At 39.3% G+C, this 18,130-nt stretch overlaps 2 protein-coding genes across 4 annotated transcripts; one reads left to right on the top strand and one right to left on the bottom strand.

The window, feature by feature from the left end:
• Positions 1 to 8,309: 8,309 nt before the first annotated feature.
• klf1 (Kruppel like factor 1 (erythroid)) lies at positions 8,310 to 12,348 on the bottom strand. Its single transcript, XM_020083981.2, has 3 exons — positions 12,052 to 12,348; positions 10,222 to 11,050; positions 8,310 to 10,135 (listed from the first exon to the last, which is right to left on the bottom strand). Exons 1-3 carry the CDS (start codon positions 12,124 to 12,126, stop codon positions 9,960 to 9,962), a joined length of 1,080 nt encoding a protein of 359 aa, XP_019939540.1. The 5' UTR covers positions 12,127 to 12,348; the 3' UTR covers positions 8,310 to 9,959.
• Positions 12,349 to 15,102: 2,754 nt separating this feature from the next.
• c8h22orf23 (chromosome 8 C22orf23 homolog) lies at positions 15,103 to 18,058 on the top strand. 3 transcript variants are annotated; one of them, XM_020084267.2, is made up of 7 exons: positions 15,103 to 15,207; positions 15,388 to 15,481; positions 15,627 to 15,689; positions 16,406 to 16,579; positions 16,721 to 16,852; positions 17,334 to 17,434; positions 17,877 to 18,058. In XM_020084267.2, exons 2-7 carry the CDS (start codon positions 15,388 to 15,390, stop codon positions 17,982 to 17,984), a joined length of 672 nt encoding a protein of 223 aa, XP_019939826.2. In that variant the 5' UTR covers positions 15,103 to 15,207; the 3' UTR covers positions 17,985 to 18,058. The 3 variants fall into 3 exon arrangements, with proteins under 3 accessions (XP_019939826.2, XP_019939827.2, XP_069386580.1); XM_020084268.2 differs by having other exon boundaries at positions 15,111 to 15,207; positions 15,359 to 15,481; XM_069530479.1 differs by lacking the exon at positions 15,103 to 15,207 and having other exon boundaries at positions 15,359 to 15,481.
• Positions 18,059 to 18,130: the final 72 nt, after the last annotated feature.

The following is an 18,130-nucleotide window of genomic DNA, read 5'->3' as shown; positions in this document are numbered from 1 at the left end:
CTGATGTTTATACCAGCTGTTACATATTTCATTAGGCTACTGGAATAAACCATAAGTCTTTATATTCATACAAGTTTTATTCATACAACTTTTTTTATACAGTCGAGTACAGAAAACAAACAAAAATTCCAGGACAAAGTGAAAACACAAAGAAGAAACAATAAAATTTGCCAAAAAGTAAAATCAAGAGCAAAAGTAAAAGCCTCAGGAATGAATACAGTATATACATTTTAATTTATGAATAAAAAAACAACTGCAGGTAAAATAGGTGAGATTAGAAAGCTAAATTGATAAAAATGGGTTAAACTTTCTCATTTTTGTGTAAAGATAAAAGTGAAGCCAATGTGTCTCAGTCGCACCCTAGTGGCTGTCTGCAGAATAGGTCATAAACCCTGCGTCTATCGTGTTAGCAGATAGGACATGGGCCAAACTAAAAAGTGAAAGTACATCTGAAATACATTTTATTCTTGTTTTGATGTATTTTTTCTATTGTCTTATGTTGTTTCTCACCCCGGACACGTTTCCAGTGTACCACAGGGCTGACAGACAAACAGCCACCTAAGACAAACTGTCACTCAATCAACCAATCCCAGGAAAAACCCTCCCAGACACGAAACAATGCAAACGCTTCACAGAAAGACGATGCTAAAGCCAGTAAATGTTCGAATATTTGACAGGATAAGCAAAAACGTTGACCTGTTGGTGGTTTTAAGTCAGTAGGATTCATCTTCTGGTGATCATAACCATCGATGATTTAGATATTTCATTTTGGACGCAAGGCGCACGCAAAAACAGACCAAGAGTGTCACCCTGGGAATCCTGCCCAGCACCTGCATGGGTCACGAGAACACAACCATATAAGGTCCCACATGTGACCACATGTCCTTCAAAGATCTTATTTATACAGCTGTACCTGGAAGTGTTACTTTAGTTTTGATTTTGGCTGATTGCGCAGTGGCCCGACGAGTTACACGTTGCTTGGTTAACTTGTTCTTCGTCACACAGTGGAATAAATCCTATAAGCTCCATAGTGTTACAGTTACACACACATGGGTCACACTGATCTTCATAAATTACACAATATGTTTGACTCAGTTTAATAGTTTGAACAGGGTCATGAATCCTCACAAATATTCAGAAATCTATCACAAGAGGTTTAACATTTTAATTTGTAACATTCAACCTTTCCGCTCTAACTTACAGGATATCGAGTCTGTTTACGTCGTATTTTAAATAGAGAAATATTCTTTCTTGTTATTTTAACAAATAGAGGATCATTGCTGATCCATTTGAAACCCACCTACAGGTTTGGGTTTTCTCCCTCATTTTTTCTACATCACTATGTTAAATCAGATCATACAGTTACCAAAGCATGCAAGTGTGCACAGTCATCATCATGGCCTGAGTTGTCCTCATTTGCTCTTTGCAGTTCAAGGTAACACAGATACACTGAAGTGTGTGTTTGTTCATGCTCCCTTTGTATACTTGCATAAAAAAACATATGGTTGTGTATTTTATTTCCCATACACAACAGTTGCCAGTGTCAAACAACAAAAGCTTTTTCAGTGACTGTTGGCTTCAGTGTGTAAGAACAAACTAAATCAATCTCTGTGTTACGGCATCTGAGAGTTAATCCATAAACTAGATAACCATGAATTGTAAATGTAAAGGCAGCTGTGAGCAGCATGAGCCGCTCAGATGCCAGGAGATAATGTGAATGGAAAAGAGAGTTGTTATGCAATCGACCAAGACAGAGAGCATGTGAGGACTACGCTGTGCTGGAAGTTCAGCTGGGGTGAGGTTGCTCAGAAAAAAGGAACATTGTTCCACGAGCGGTCCGCTGCACAGTGACACTTCCTCCCCGCACATGGATATTCTCCACACAGGACCTCTCTGTGTCAATTTCACCATTTTCTTCCAAACAAGACAACAATTAACCTCTCATTCTTTCCTGTCTGTATGCACTGTATGTCCTCTCTGAGCCATTTACCAACAACAATGACACTATTGACCTGTTGCTTTGACCTAGACAGATTCATACGCAGACTCTGGTGAAGTCTTGAGAAAAGAGAAATGTACTGTCCCGAGGTTCTGGTTCAAAAATAAATATGGATGTGACAATGTCCTTCTAAGTCAGGGAACCAAAGTTATTCAAATTCATTCAGAAGGGGGCATGAATGATTGTAGTCACATCAACAAATGTCGGGAAATTCAAATCAAAACAAAAAATCTGAACCTGCCGGTGGTAGAGGACAACTTGGTGTAAGTCATTCTGCTTCATTGTCTGTAAATAATGAAAGTCTGTACATGGTAGGCAGAGTAGTGGACCAACTGACATTGTGCAGACCACTATCATAACCATAGACTGTTTGTAAAGATGGACGACTTGACGGTCCCCTAAAAGAAGCCAAAGCATCTTGATTGCCCCCTGGTGGCTGACTGCAGTACAATTTCACAAATCCTGCCTACTCCATGTTAGTGGTTTGAAGAAGGACCAAAATAAAAAGTCAAAAATGGGGTGAAAGGCCTTGATTGACAGCTGGGACTAACTAACTCCAATGTACAGCATGGCAGCATTTGTATCTAGGATATTTTAGCTTAATTTTCTGGATAGATTGTAGCGTAATGTTTTTGAGTTGTAGTCTTCATTATTCTTCCTTGAGATTTTGTTTTTCAAATAATATTTTAAAAAATCCTGGAGAAAAGTTTAGATGTAAAACTGGATATGGGATTTACTAACTATTCTTTAATGTTAAATAAATACACCTAAAAATAAAACTAGAAAAGTCTGTGTCAGCACAGAAACTCTGTCTCTGTCAAGATGTTTGCCACGTGCGTGTGCAGGAACACTTTCCATACTGACGCACCTTTGAACAAGATGACTCTTACCCTCAGTGGCTCTAACCGTGTCCCCATGTGTGAAGGTTGATGCTGTAAAAGACCAACAATTGCTACATCACTGGACATGCTTCACTGCTGATTCGTCCACTGTGAAGCATTATGTAACTGAAATATTGTGCAAAATATGAAAGAAGCAACAGTAAACACATTTGCAGACATGTTAACAAGAGAATATTCTTCAGTTGCATCCCAAACCGTCTCCTTCAGAAAAAACAGTTTGTGTCACAGGACTATTCTGGTAATCTGCCATGTTTTTAACCCATTCGCTTTTACTGCCAAGGAACATAGATGTAACATCTTGCCTTCAAGAGAGCTACAAGCGTCATGTTTATGTGGATAAAATACCCTTTTAAGAGCTTGAAAACTACCGGTAATTGACCCAAATTAGCATTTTTCACTTTTCTTATATAATACTGGAGGTAACGTTTCTGTGGTTTCTTCTTCTGACTCCAGACTGCTGACAGCCAGTCACCAAAAAGTAAAGTAACTGCTTAAATGAATGCAACCATTGCAATTATTTGTCTTTTTTTTTTTTTTATCCTTGTAGCACTGTGAAGCTATGCTTTCAATTTGTTTCTTTCTTTCTTTCTTTCCTGATCAAATAAAACACATTCTTGTCAGTGTTTTCACCTTATTTCACAAATCTTATGTCATGGGAATGTGCCAGGAAGCCTTATGCATCAGCAAAGTCAGGGAAGAAGATAGCAAAAAAGTTGCAGGACAATAAATCATAGATTATTCCATATGCTGTATATTACCGATAAGGTTAATTCACATCTAAAACAGTTATTTATGAGAACACCAGTGGCAGCTGAGTTTGCAAATTCACATGATAAGTAGTAGTAGAGGGAAGATAAATTATTGAGCAGCAGTCTCTCACTATCATTTATTTATCTTTATTGTTTTAGATGTAAATATTGCATGACACCCTGGAGGATATACTGTATACACCTCAGATTACAGCGAAGGTTCGAACATGTCCAGAGCAGAACGTGTCTGTGTGTGTCCGACTGTTAAGACTTGGTTTTAGGATCATTGTTAGAAATAGGGTTTATGCTGAAGTTAAGGTCAGTAGTTATGGTAGGCATAGGTTGTGATGCTCAAAGAGAAATGTTAAAGTCAATTTACTTTTCAGAGGGAGAACTGTCTGGTCGACCAGTTGTATAATCTCTTCTGAGGAGATTTATCAAGTCAGAGAAAATAACTCAAAGACGTCAGTTTCCAAATTGAGTTTGAGATTTAGATTTAGATTGGACTTTGGATTTTTAAAAGAAACTGTCTGATGAACTGGGCAGGCGGAGCTGGAAAGACATTGGCATTTACCAGGCGGGCAGGCTCCAACAAAAGGCAATTTGATCATTTCTTTAATGTTTGTTTTTTTGATTCAGGTTGACAAAGAGATATTCTTATTTTAAACAGTGTCTGTATTAAATCACAGAAATTCAAATTTCATGTTAAGATAAGGGTTTTTCATTGCATGTTCTCAGAGAAAGCCTTTATGTGTGTATGTGTGTAAGGTTCATTATAGCCCAGAATAAGGCAGAGAGTAATTGACTCTGGCTGCAGTGGACAGTGGCCTTGTTTGACTTTTTGTGCATGTGTGTGTGTGCAAGCTCAAGTTCAAATCAGGAGAACCATCCCACCCACCCACCCCCTCTCCTCCTCTCCCTCCCTCCCTCTCTCTCTCTCCCTCCCTCCCTCCCTCCTTTTTCCATTCCTCGATCCACTTGGACTCACAATCCCCCGTCAACAGTCTCAGTGGTGCAGTGGCTTTCACCACTCTAATCCTCATCCTGTTCTCGGACATCAGGCCAGGATGCCCATTACGTGAGGTTGTGCAATAGCAGACAAACAGTGCACTCAAATATTCTGCACGTGCACACAAAACCCATCATCAATATACATTTAATTAGTTGAGATGAGAAAGAGAGAGAGAGGACAGAGAGACAAAGAGACAAAGACACAGAGCATATAGTGCTGGGCAAGTTTATCTGCATTTAGAAATCCTTATCTCTACTCACACATGGAGGGTTGCCAGTTTGGCTCCATATACGTGAATGTGTAACTGCCACAAAATTCAAATGAAGATAGATGTCTGCGTCTGGTATCCGTGCTGTTCTAAAGTAGAAGGGCTTAATAATGCAGAGAAAATCCATTTATAGACACTCACTTGAGAGGCAGAGCTGCTGAAATATTAATGCTACAGTATTCTCTACACGCGCTGTTGTCTGAGACTGTGTTTCGCTGTGATGTTTGTCTGCTGAACTGAGGTGTCTTCTTCGCGTAAGAGCTTCTGTGCTGTTGTTCTGTTGTTCGCCCCAATGTTGTCATTCACAGGATGTTTGGTTGTATTAAAATTATAGTTGTAGTTATTGTTTAAATACAGAGCCATATGTCCCACTTTTTTAGTACTAGTGCAGTGCCTGTTCTAAACCTTCCTGTTCTCTTGTCCTGTGTTGAAGCTCTGGAGCTACGTCATTAGTAAGTCCTCCTCAAACAGTTGTACAATATACTGACACTTTTTGTTGTGTGTGTGCTGAACGTTGTGTGCAGAGCTTTTTTATAAAAAGGTCTATGGTGCAGAGGGGAGAAAGAAAACAATGTGTTCATCCTACCTGGTTTGTCTGCGGTACGCACATGGTTTATAAATGAGTTTGAATGATTTACTTGAATGGTGTTATTCTTTTATACAGTGCATCTCGGCTATTTTACAGGGCTGTAAAGAAATCGACACAATCTTCAGATCACTACTTTTCAAAATAAAAGCTCTGTAATTCAGCTCAATATAAAGCATTGCAGTGACAAAATGAATTTTGTTCTTTTACTTTGCTAATGACAAATTATCAATGAGAAGGTGATTGAATGCTGTTGCCATAACATGGATCAGCATCCATGACACTTGTGAATGTCCTTGTCATGGTAAAATAAAAAAAGGACTCATTAAAAATGATCCGGTGGTGATGTTGCCCCACTTTTTTAAACCAGTTGTCGGCCGTGCTGTAGTTTATCAGGGAACATAGAAGAAGACATTTTCAACTGACATCACACTGCCCCACCCCCACTGACAGTTACAGAGCACTGTTCATCTGTTTATTTCAGTTTTTAATAATATTACTATCTCGTGTCCCAATCGCACCAAATTTGACACTGAACTGCCTCTAGCCATCAAGGACGACAAGATGAACAGTTCTCGAGACATGCATTCCACATACAGACAGACAATACGGACTTTTGTGGGATAAATTGATAAATGCATTGATACAAAATTGAAATGTTTTCTCTTCGACGAGCACAGATTAAATTTGGTTCAGACCACACAGGGTTCAAAGAAAAGTAAACACAAGAAACGCATAATTCATGCGGCAACCAGTAAATTAGAAAATTACATAATTTAACAGCACGAGTTACGTTTGAAAAAAAAATCTCAAATCACATTTTCACTTCTCTCCAGAATTAAATAAAATTCTCAATGCTTGACATGGATGGACTTTGTCATTTTTATTGTGTTATTATTATTGTTTTCATTAGGAGAAGATATTACAACTGTTTAATCTCCTAAAACTTTCAGCTTCTCGCAAACATGTGTCCTGAAATGCCCTCTCCATGGGGTGAAACACACGCACACACACAGACTGATTAAGCCGCATTTCTCCACAGAGGAAAACAAGAAAGAGAGGGGGAATTTAATTACACATTCGTCCTCAGTAAACCTTTTCCTCAGATCCTCAGCATTCAAGCTTTCCTCTGTGTTTCATATGCTGATGAAATATAGATGTGCTGGTGGCAGGAAGAGGGAAGTATTCTCTCTAATAAAACAAATTAAGTGGTTTAATGAGTGTTTTCCAATAATAATTTTACATTATGCCAATGGGACTTAAAGAAAATAAAACTTTCAAATCCACAGATGAACTGTCATTTGCTAAAAGAGCCAAAAACACAACAACACATATTACATAACTGCAATTGTTCATAGCACATCCCCTTCAGACTTTAAGCCTCAGCCTGGCCACAAACATTATTATAATGACATGTTTAACCTTTGACTTGTTAAAGTGCTGCTGCCATCTGGTCACAACACAATATTTTCCCAGGTAAATATTTTAAGTTGTGCCCATGCTGCAGGGTGTCTTCTGCAGCCTGTTAATGCTTGAGTCATGCCCTGAATGCATAATGCCTGCATAATATCCTCTTTAGAAGTATGGCATGATGTAACCGAAAAGAGGAAGAACCAGAAAGTGGAAGAGGAGAGGGGATTTGTTTAGTTCAGTTGGAGTGTTTGTTCTTTTTCAGGGGCAGCGCAGGTCAGCACTCCGCCTCTGTCCTCGTGTTACCTCTGAATCCCAAATCACGTACTCTCAAACACTGAGCTAAAATAAACCCATTCTTCAGATGGAGCCTCATGACTGTCTCTGCCGAGGAGTCATCCTCTGATGTGGAGCGTCTTGTCCTGCAACCGCAGGCTCAGTGGATAACAGATAACTGATGACCAAGGAGTATATCTGTGGCATCAGAATTACCAGGATTAATTCATGTGTGTGTGTGCGTGTGTGTGTGTATATGTGTGTGTGTGTTTGTGTGTGTGTGTGCGTGTGTGTGTGTATATGTGTGTGTGTGTTTGTGTGTGTGTGTGCGCGCGTGTGTGTGTGTGGGGCCCATGTTTAGGGTCAACTTAAAAGATGTTTTAAGGTTCAAGTTAGGTTAAGGGTCAGGATTAGGAAAGTAGTAACTGTTTAAGTAAGTGTCCAGGAAATCAATGTAAGTCAATTGAATGTACTCTGAAGTCATGGAGACACGACTGTGTGTGTGTGTGTGTGTGTGTGTTTGTGTGTGTGTGTGTCATCTTGTCCTTGATGAGCAGGTTCAAGATTATTCACTATGACTCTAAACCAGTCCTACATACTAGTGGGCCAAGTATACAGCAAATAAAATTATTAAACCATTAAACCTGCTACCACTCTAAATATATTACTGTAAAAGCTGTTACAACTATCTAAACATTTGCAACACATGCTCGATAAACAGCCTGTATATATTGTATGTATATATATATATATATATATATATATATATATATATATTTGTTGTATGTATGTTGCCAAGGTTGATGAGTGTCTTAAGTTTATGGGGAGCTCCATAATGTGATGACGGCCTCCATCATCTGACATAATCAGGATGAATCAGAAAAGACTGCGTTACATAAACAGATTCTCATTCTAATCTCATCCTCACCCAGTTTAGAAACACTGCAGATCCAGTTGCCTGCTCACACTCTAGCTGCCTTCAGGCACCAGGGCCTTTTACAGAAGACTGCCACCTAAAGGCCCAAGGCTGGCATTACACTGCATATTTTTAGATTTATTCCAGATATTTTAAGATTTTATGATTAATTCAGATTTCACTGAGAGGCAGTTTAAAACATTACAGGTCTTTATTCGAACTATAATAAAGATTAAAACATTTAAAACACTTTAAAGCACTCTGAGAATAGAAAAAACATTGTACAACAATATAATACCTTCTGTTGATATAAAAGATTGTCTTAATAAATATGATGCTCATTTTTAGATGATAATAGACAACTGAGAAAGATGCATATTATTTACAGATTTGAAAATGAGATAGAAATAAAAGCACACTTGTTCTTTTTAAATAAAAGTTCCCTTAAACAGACAAAACACTTAAACAACTTAGATGACAACTTAGATGACAAAAAATACACAACCATACATGGACTTTACAATCATGTACTTACATATACAATCATTATTACCATAGTGGTGGTAGTAGAGGACAATCGGATAAAGATGATGATCGCAGAGGTGATGCAGACAAGCTGTCATGATTTTAAGTCAGTCATGAATTCATACTGAATACACTATGATAACCTATGTCACGTATATTATTTTGGTATATATATGTTGTTAGTGTTTACGTCTGCTGGTGTCTACGTGCCCAAAGTGTGTGCAGTGTTTGTCCATGTGGCTCTGGTGAGGACTTAGCCTTCGTGTTGGTGTTATTATTAGATTTATAATTTCTATCTTTCATGATAGAGAACCTGTGGAAACCTTCAGTTGTCATTTAAACTCAAAAGGTGTTTAGTTTGTCCAATTTGGACAACTGTAAAAAACGTGGCGGCCTCCGTGAAGAGGACCCGCTCCTGATATTAATATAAAGTATTTAAATATAAATGGTCCATTCTAGGGTAAAGAAAACAACAGTTTGTACAATTTTGATGAAACACACTAGTGAAAACCTCACTAGGATTATTTTATATTCAATTTCTGAGTAATAAATCTGACTTCAAGTAATTTGAACTGGACTTAATTATAGATAAACCTGGGCTGTCACATTAAAGGGGAAGTTTACCAATTTGCTTGTTACAGATCTTGAGGAATAAAACAGTGAAAAAAGTTGTTGAAAGAGGCTCAAAGCTCCATTATCTGCTCCCAGCATAAAGGCCCGGTCACGCATATGCGAATGTGAAGTGAATATTGCGGGTCAAAGTTCAGCGATTTGCGTCACTACAGGAAGAAAATGTTTTATTTGCCCCCTTGCTTTCACAGATTGACGGTAATTAGGTGTCAAAGGTATATTACACTGTATATATGGGTTTAATTTAATTTTTTCTAGATATTCTTTATATTCCTTCACCCAAGTACTGCAAGCTACTTATTTGATGTCTATTACTGCTGTAACATTGTGGGACTATTAAAGGACTTCTTATTCTTATTCTTAATCCCACAGCAACATTTGCATGTACAAGACCATGCTCTAATACACCTGATTACAACTAAGCTGGTGGCATTCAGGTAGAACTATTGGAAATGTAAACCTCTCAGAAGTCAATTTTGAAACTTTTTTCAAAACCCCCTATGAGTCTGATGAAATTGTTGTTATGTCATGGTAATCTTTGTCACAGGAGATCAATCGTTTCTTTTAAAAAAGAATATCTTAAATCTTTAATTCGTCACATTTACATTTCCAAACGTGGGCGAGAAATCAATTACAACATCAAACTTCTCTCTGTGTGTGTGTGTGTGTGTGTGTGTGTGTGGGCTTCAAGTGTGTCTCTTCATGTGCAGAGCCAGGTGGTCGGAGCGGGAGAAGGCCCTCTGACACAGCAGACACTCGTAGGGCTTCTGGCCTGTGTGCTTGCGGTAGTGACGCGTCAGCTCATCCGAGCGGGCAAATTTCCAGTTGCATCCCTCCCATGAACATTGGTAGGGCTTTTCCCCTGATCGATAAACAAACAAAAACAAATGGTAACCATCAAACAAACTCACGAAATCACATCTCAAACACATTTTCTTATGGTTTTACCTGTGTGTGTGCGAAGGTGAGCCTTGAGGTGTGAGCTCTTGGTGTAGGTCTTGCTGCAGCCGGGGTATTCACAGCTGTGGATGGCGGGCCTCTTTTTCCCTGTGGCCCTCCGACCGCGCTTCCCCTCCACCCCAGCAGGGGGCAGCTGGGGTCCCACCAGCAGGGGTTGCTGGTGATGGGGCAGATGACCGGCAGCTTGGGTGTGGGTGTAGTCACAGAAAAGGTTGGCGTTGTGGCTGAAGCCGGGCATGTAGCTGTAGTGTCGGGGGTCAGAGGTCACAGCTTGAGATGAGATGAACCTGCTGTCGGGGAAGGTCACCATGGACGGGTGTTGCTGGGAACAGTAGGAGTTATAGTCCCATGATGAGGCCTTATTGTGGTTTCCTCTGCCGTCTTGCAGGAAGCCAAACTGATCTACGTTAGCTAGACTGGGAGCTGGAGTCCGACCTGTTTGCTCCTCACTATAATGGTGGTACAGCTCTGGATGGACTATTGTGGTTTGAGCAGGGGACAAGAGCTCTGCCACGAAACTGCCGCTGCTCACCTGCACACACTCCTGGCCTGGTTGCTCCTTAAACGTAGCCACCTCGTGGTACGCAGTGCGTGGGTCGAGCTGCGGCAGCCGCTGATCACTGTTCTCCAGAGAAGGGTCGAAGTCAGGAGAAGGGTTGCTCCAGTCAGACAGCAGAAACTCAATGTCCCAAGATGCCCGGCTGTCGTCGTCCAGGAGCTCCTCTGTCATCTGCTTCGAGACCTGCAGGTGCTCGGAGATGCTGGGTTTGTTACTAAGAGGATCCAGAGGGAGAGAGCCGCCCTCAGACTTCCACACCTGGGTGTTTGCAGAGAGGAGTAGAACACAGATTCACATTTCTACAAATCTATCTTAAAACAACACTCACATATATTCACAGCAAGGGATTGTTCCTGCTGCCAGCAGATGAGAGCACATCCTTCCCCCATAGGTATTAGTATTTCTAGTACCACGCTTCTAATTTGTAACTCCTCTACAGTTTCTCCACAAAGGAAACATTGTCTGTTTTTAAGATATTGTCTTGATCTCAGATTGCTGAAGCCTCATATTCAGATTCATTTTTGCACATTACAACATCATCATCACCTACAGCATCGCTACTTTAGGAAGGAGTTTCTTTCCAGCCAGTGTGTTGACCACAGCAGGAACCACTGCTCACTTTTGTACAAAGCGCCTTACAAGTGCATTCGAACTCCACAGGAAGAAGAGCTAGATTTAATCAAAGCTGTAAGTGTATTCCCCCCCAAACAACAACTACAAACACGTCCAGTGATACAGAATCAATGCAAGAGTTTGAACACACAAAGTCTTTTCTCTAATGTTAAAACACAGGAATACATATAACAAGGTGGAAAAGTTTTCAAATTCCTCTTTTATCGGCTCATATCACAAGTTCACCTTAACAGTTTAAGAATAGAAAAGCAATTATTAACTGCAACTGAATAAATGATGTGTGAAATGGCCGTCACAAGAGAAAACTACAATGTCGCCAAGTAGAGCACACACCTTCAACACAAGGCCCAACAGTCCACTCATGAAACAACATTTAAATTCAACAGATCTGGATTTTAATTTGCATCTACACCAAATCTAACATACTCTTGAATATCCTGTTTAAAATCCTACGAAACGACAAACAAACGAACACAGACATAAACAGAACATCCGTGGCTGAGCTAACATTCCCTTCGTGATATTCTCTGATATTGATTTGTATTCATTGGTTTAACCAAGTGCACAGTATCAACTCAGATGTTCTTGTGTGGGACCCGTACACACAGAGTCAACTTGTCACTTACTTTCATGTTGTCGCTGGAGTGAGCGAGGCTGGAGAAGGAGCTGATGGACGGGAGCACAGCCTGTGTAACTGCCATCAAGCACTTTGATATGACAACAACTCTTTTTCCTTTATCCTTCCTTTTTCTTCTTTTTTACTTGACCCACAGCAAACAGAAAGTCAGAGCCTGCAGCTCATGGCCTCTCATCCCACTTCCAGTCCGCTCTGACCCAAAAGGCCTTACAAACTGTTTGCCCTTCTCTCCATTCGTCCCCTGATATCTCTCCCTCCTTGGCCTTGTCTATCTCTGTCAGCTGTGAGTCTCATTTCAAATCTCTCGTTTTCATGTAGGTTTTGACCGTTAAGGAGGTGGAGCGTAAAGCATGAGCTTCTCAGCTGGTTACTTTTCTTTATGACTGAAGATTGTTCGTTTACATCACCAACAAACTCTTCTGTCTCATCTCAACTCACTGTCTTCCTGTTCTGCGGTGTTCAGAGCAAAAAGGAAAATCTGAAGAAAAAAAACGATGAGATATTATGTGCATATAATAAATAGAAGAAACATAAAATAATAAAACAGTCTTATACATAAAGATGAATGTAATATAAATGCTAAAATCTCTGCTGAACTTCTTGACTGAATACATTTTGCTGGAATCTTAAAGTATCATAAACTTTTCTGAGAAAAACAAGATTCAACATTTGCTGAAATGTGGACTGAGTTGGGAAGCAGCTTTTGTTAGTTTTACAAGGCAATAGTACTATGTAGTAAATGATATGATTGAATGATTTGATAATACTGAATAATTAGATTGAATAAATTATTCAATAATAATAATAATAATAATCAAATCCATTTTTTCAAATTATTTGAAATGAAGTGCATGAGGAGAATATTTCCTATTGCACATTTGTGTCAAGTCAAGTCACAAATGTCATTTGAGATAACCACTGACCCAAAACAACAATAAAAGATATAAATATACTTAAACACAGAATAAGTAGAAAATACAAAAGCAATAAAACAAATATCCTGTCTTTTTTTGTCTGTGGCAGATGTGAAAGCAAATGTAACATATTTATCCTGGAAGTCGTAAAGACTCCATCAAGATTCAGAACATTAAAAAAAAGCAACACACAGATGTGGGCAAACTGAGACAACATGGGAGGGAGAGGTTGAATTCTACTTCTCCATAAAGAAAGCTTTTATAAACAGTAAATAAAAAATACAAAAAAATTAAAAAATAAAATGCAAGGTGTCTGCAGTAATTAGCTACACCTGGAAATACCTGTAATTTTACAACGTTTGAACATACAAATATAAGAATATATCAAATGAACCGTCACCACGGTAGACAGATGCAGGCCTCACTATTTTTCATTCACAAGTAAACACGTTGCAGCTGGCCATTATCAGATGACCGCTCTATCTGAAACTGCATGCTTTGGCACAGGCTGCAGCGAGAGCGTTGGAGCATGTGAGCTGAAGTGTGTGAACACTCTATACCAACGTGATGTGAGGAAGGTCAGCACAAACATGACTGTGAATTAATGTAATGTTTGTTTAGGCAGTGATCAGAGATGAGCGTTCATTATTGTAGAGCTGCATAAAGACATAACACAAACAAATAAGGAGAGCAGTAAGCAGAATGACATCTCTCATGAACTAACACCAGCTTCCAATATGTTTCATGATTTTGGTTTTGAGACTTGGTCCATTCCTGCTGATAGTTTGAATATGCCTGACACACAGATCAGTTCCTGTCTTCCTGTTGAGGCTCCAACTTCTGAGAAGACCTGTGTGTGAAAGGTGATTATATTCTGGCTGCTGTTTATCTGTTGACGTGGGTACGAGGCAGGCTGCTGTCTTCTCACAGATAATAGACCTCTGACTGCTGCTCATCCCCGATGACTAACCCACTGCTGATAAACACGCTCTGTCACTGAGAGTGGCTTCTCTGAGCTGCTGCTGCTGGTGGAAACCTTCACATTAGAGCTTCTGTATGCTCCGAAACACAAACTCATCCAATGTCTGTTCTTTCTTTTGCCAGATGAGAACTTCAGTGTGTGAACGGGATTTTTGTTTTTAAAGTAAATAAAAAAACTCATAAATTTTAATAAACTGCGTTGTATGCAGTCTTATACAATCCATTATGAATTATGAGTGGTCAAAGAAATACCTCAAAAATATTTATGATCTGATAATGCTAAACTATTTTATTATTAGATGTATGATGTAATATCTAAGGCATGCAATTAACAAGTAATACATAATGAATGAATCAACACAAAAACAATTGCGGATACTTTTACAGTTCAGCACCACTCCCAGTTAATGTGAGCAGCTTCTCAGTATATTAAATGACCACTTACAGCTCTGCATAATTTAATGTGATCACCTCATTTCCATACAATTTTATTCTAACAAAAAATGATTCATTTCTCTAACGTTTTTTTTTTTGGCTTAGTGATATGATGTGGATTTTTTAAATGACCCCTGTAGTGGAATTAGACCTTTGACACAGCGAAGTAAACAGAAACATGACAGTTTAGATTATCATCTGATATCAATAGACTTATACACCTCGTTGACGAGAGTCTATTTTAGTCTACTTTTATGATATATGTGACTTTTTCATGATCAGTAGTAATAATCAATCATCTATCAAATTTTGAACCATTGCATATGACACATATTTTTTTTATAGGAAATACTTTTATTACCTGGTTTCAACTGTTTTCATATATTATTTCTTAATTTTATTTGGTCTCGTTTTTATCTTTAGCTTTTTCTTTTAGCTTTTTTATGTCATTTTATTGTATTTTGTAACGCACCTTGAACCTTGTTAAGATAAGTGCTATAACGATAAAGTTGTATTATTAATCCTTCTTGGGCGTCATCTAGTGGTCACATGTTGTCACTGCGCCTCCATCTTTGCAAACAAGAGAATGTGAAAATAAAATAAAAAGACAGTAATTGATGAAGAACATACATTTGTAAAAGGAATCATCTAAAGGTCTTACTGTTGTTGTTATTGTTATTATTATTATTATTATTATTGTATTGGCTGTATTGTTGGTTGCCATAGTAACAGCACTCGGTTACACCACAGAGGTCGCTGGTGTTGGAGCTCCGGAGTTTGTCCTCAGATAACAACAAATAACACCACGTGTTTCAGTAAGTTCTTCCGTGTTGTGTCCACTTACATCTTATTTCATCAGGTTTATATTTATATTTATATTGTGCTGCGATTGATAGCCACATAGCTATTAGCCAGCTTCACTGTGAACGGCTGTGTGTGTGTGTGTGTGTGTGTGTGTCCCCTCAGGGATTGTGGGTAATGTATTTCTGTTGCAGATGGAGGCCTCCTCACACAGCAGAGGTGGGAGGGGCCTGTGGAAGAACCCCAGGGTCACCACGTACAGCCAGCAGACCCAGGACCTGCTGAGATGTGAGCTGATGATACACTTCATGTGCACTTTGAATGGGATGTACACAGATCCAGGAGCTGACTGTGTGTGTGTACTTGTGTACACTGAAGTGTACGACTCTACTGTGTTGTGTATTTCCCATCATGCTGTGCTCCCTCTCCTCAGTGATGATGCAGGAGTCCAAACTCACCAACCTCCAGAGGAAGCACATCAATGAAAGTCTGAGGAGTAAGTTTGGAGCTTTAAAGCTTTTCTTTATGCAAGTGTGATAATCAAGTGTAGATATTTCATATATTCTTAAATATTTTAAGGTGGTAAGTGCTCAACATACTCAATACTGTGTTTAATACTATATCTATATTACAACACTCAGCATATGAGATAATTAAAACAACATAATAACATGTAGTTTAAAGGTATAACAATAATAATATTAATACTGATACTACTGCTACTATTACTACAACTACTACTACTAATAATAGGGACTCTCTGAAGAAAAAAACTAGAATGGTCAAGGTTTAACACAATAATTCAGTTTTCTAAATGTTTTGTGATTATTATTTTTTTTCATGTCCATTATCACAATCTTAAAGGCAGTTAAAATAATTTCCTGGATCCGCCCCCTGACCCAGATTTGCACGGTTACCTCTCTGACCCATACCACAGCATCCAGCGAGTTGTCCGATAATCTGTCCAGTAGTTGTGTGAAATCCACAGACAAACATAAAACCGACCTCCCAGAAAATGGAAAAGTGTGGACACATGACCACCTATGTAAAGGCAATGAAATCATTAAAATTGTAATTTTCTCAGTGGGCATTACATTTACTTTCCTGCTGCACTACTCTCTCAACACATTCATCAAATCATTTGGCTTATCTACATTTCAATTACCACATTATAAACCTTTTTTATTTTTTTGAAAAACTTTCCCTCCACAGATGGAGCAGCTTTGCCACTGCCCCCTGACCCCAAATTGCTACCTTCTCCCCCTCAGCCCAAAACCAGTAAATCTGTCCACAGATGCCTGCCAGGCAGACCTCAGAGGCGCAGCGCAGAAGCTTGCTGTTCTGGGAACAGCTACACCAGAGAAAGGTTCCGTCCCGCCCCTACGAGTACGTTCTTGAAGCCAACACCTTACTGGTTCTGCACATTTGTGTTTTGACAGGCCCATATTGCACTTGCAAGAATTAAATTACATTTTTATTTCTGCATACTGAGAAACATTCTCTCTTCGTTTTTCACTCTGATTCCAGGAGACTTGGAGAAAGAGAAGAGGAGGCTTCAGAATATAATGGCAACAGGAGAAGAAGAGCCCACATCTGCACCATCCCATTCAACATGTTGGAGCCCAGAAGTGATGGAGGAGAGAGACCAGTATCAGGAGGGTGAGAGTGACCACACAGAAACACCTCATGTAGCAGAGCTTCAGCTGATGTTACAGAGAGCGAGTGTTCCCATTACAACCTGAACACAAGCTGTGATAATGTGTGTGTCTGTGTGTCATCATGGCAAAACATTGTCCTGGAGACATCAACTTTATCTGAAACTACCAAAGAGGAAGTGGCTTTTGTAGTGCTTTGGCCTGTGTCTGTGTGTATGTTTCTGTTTGTCCCCACAACAGCGTCACAACCATTTAAGTTCCTGTCATTAAACTCAACAGACGTGTAGTTGGCAAGAGGACTGTGGTCCCTCCCTTGAGTACTCATGTAAAAATGTAGTAAATTCTATTGAGTGCACATGGGATGGAGTGTCATGAAGCTGGTGGTGTGATCGTTACATTGTCTGTTTGTCCTAAATCAAATTCACTTTGACGAAATAAATCCACTGTCCCTTCCATCAGTCTAATACAAGCCTGTGTTTGTGTAGTTCTGGATGAGATAGAGGAAAGAAGACACTTCCTGGCAGACATGGCCTCTCTTGGTCAGGAGAAGCAGTACATCCATATCATCAACCATGAAATATCACAGGTAAATATGCATTTTTTGCACTTAAAATGATATTATTACGTCATGCAGTGCTGTATTTTGAAAAGTTCTTGTGACATCTATCAGCTCTCTAAATGTGCCTGATTTTTTCAATATAATCCATGAATTATTTCCTTATCTCCTTCCATGGTCGAAATGTTATAAAATCTGGCCATGTTAAAGAAAATTCTCCGCACTGGAATTTATTCCCTGACCCATACCACGTCCTTCCATGTTTCACAGAAATATGTCAAATGGTTTTTGCGTCATTCTGCGAACAAATAAATGCAGATGAAAACCTTCTCAGAAGAGATAGTAATCAGTTGCTGTAGGACAAATCAATAGGACTGCAGAAAATTCAGATTCTGTGAGTAGTGAAAATAGAATTCATTATCTCTGAAATACAATTGCATTGATTCCTGTCTCTGTGTCACAACTAATCCAGAAAATCAGAGAGCTGGAACTACTGGACAAGTCCCGCCAAGACATCCATAAGGAAAGAGCAGACAAAGTGGACTCGATGGAGGCGACAGCAGAGAGGGTCGACCTCTGACTCTCCATTCTTACTGTTAAAATTACTTTAAAATCAAATGCAAGCAATAAAACTGCAAAATCTGTCAACACAAACCCCTAAATCGAGTTGAATCAAGTGCTGAGTGATGTGCGATGAGAGGTTACAGCTGACACGCTGTACTGTGC

Source organism: Paralichthys olivaceus, chromosome 8 (assembly GCF_024713975.1).
Source record: "Paralichthys olivaceus isolate ysfri-2021 chromosome 8, ASM2471397v2, whole genome shotgun sequence".
NCBI classification, from domain to species: domain Eukaryota; kingdom Metazoa; phylum Chordata; class Actinopteri; order Pleuronectiformes; family Paralichthyidae; genus Paralichthys; species Paralichthys olivaceus.
This window is presented reverse-complemented; position numbering and strand designations above follow the sequence as displayed.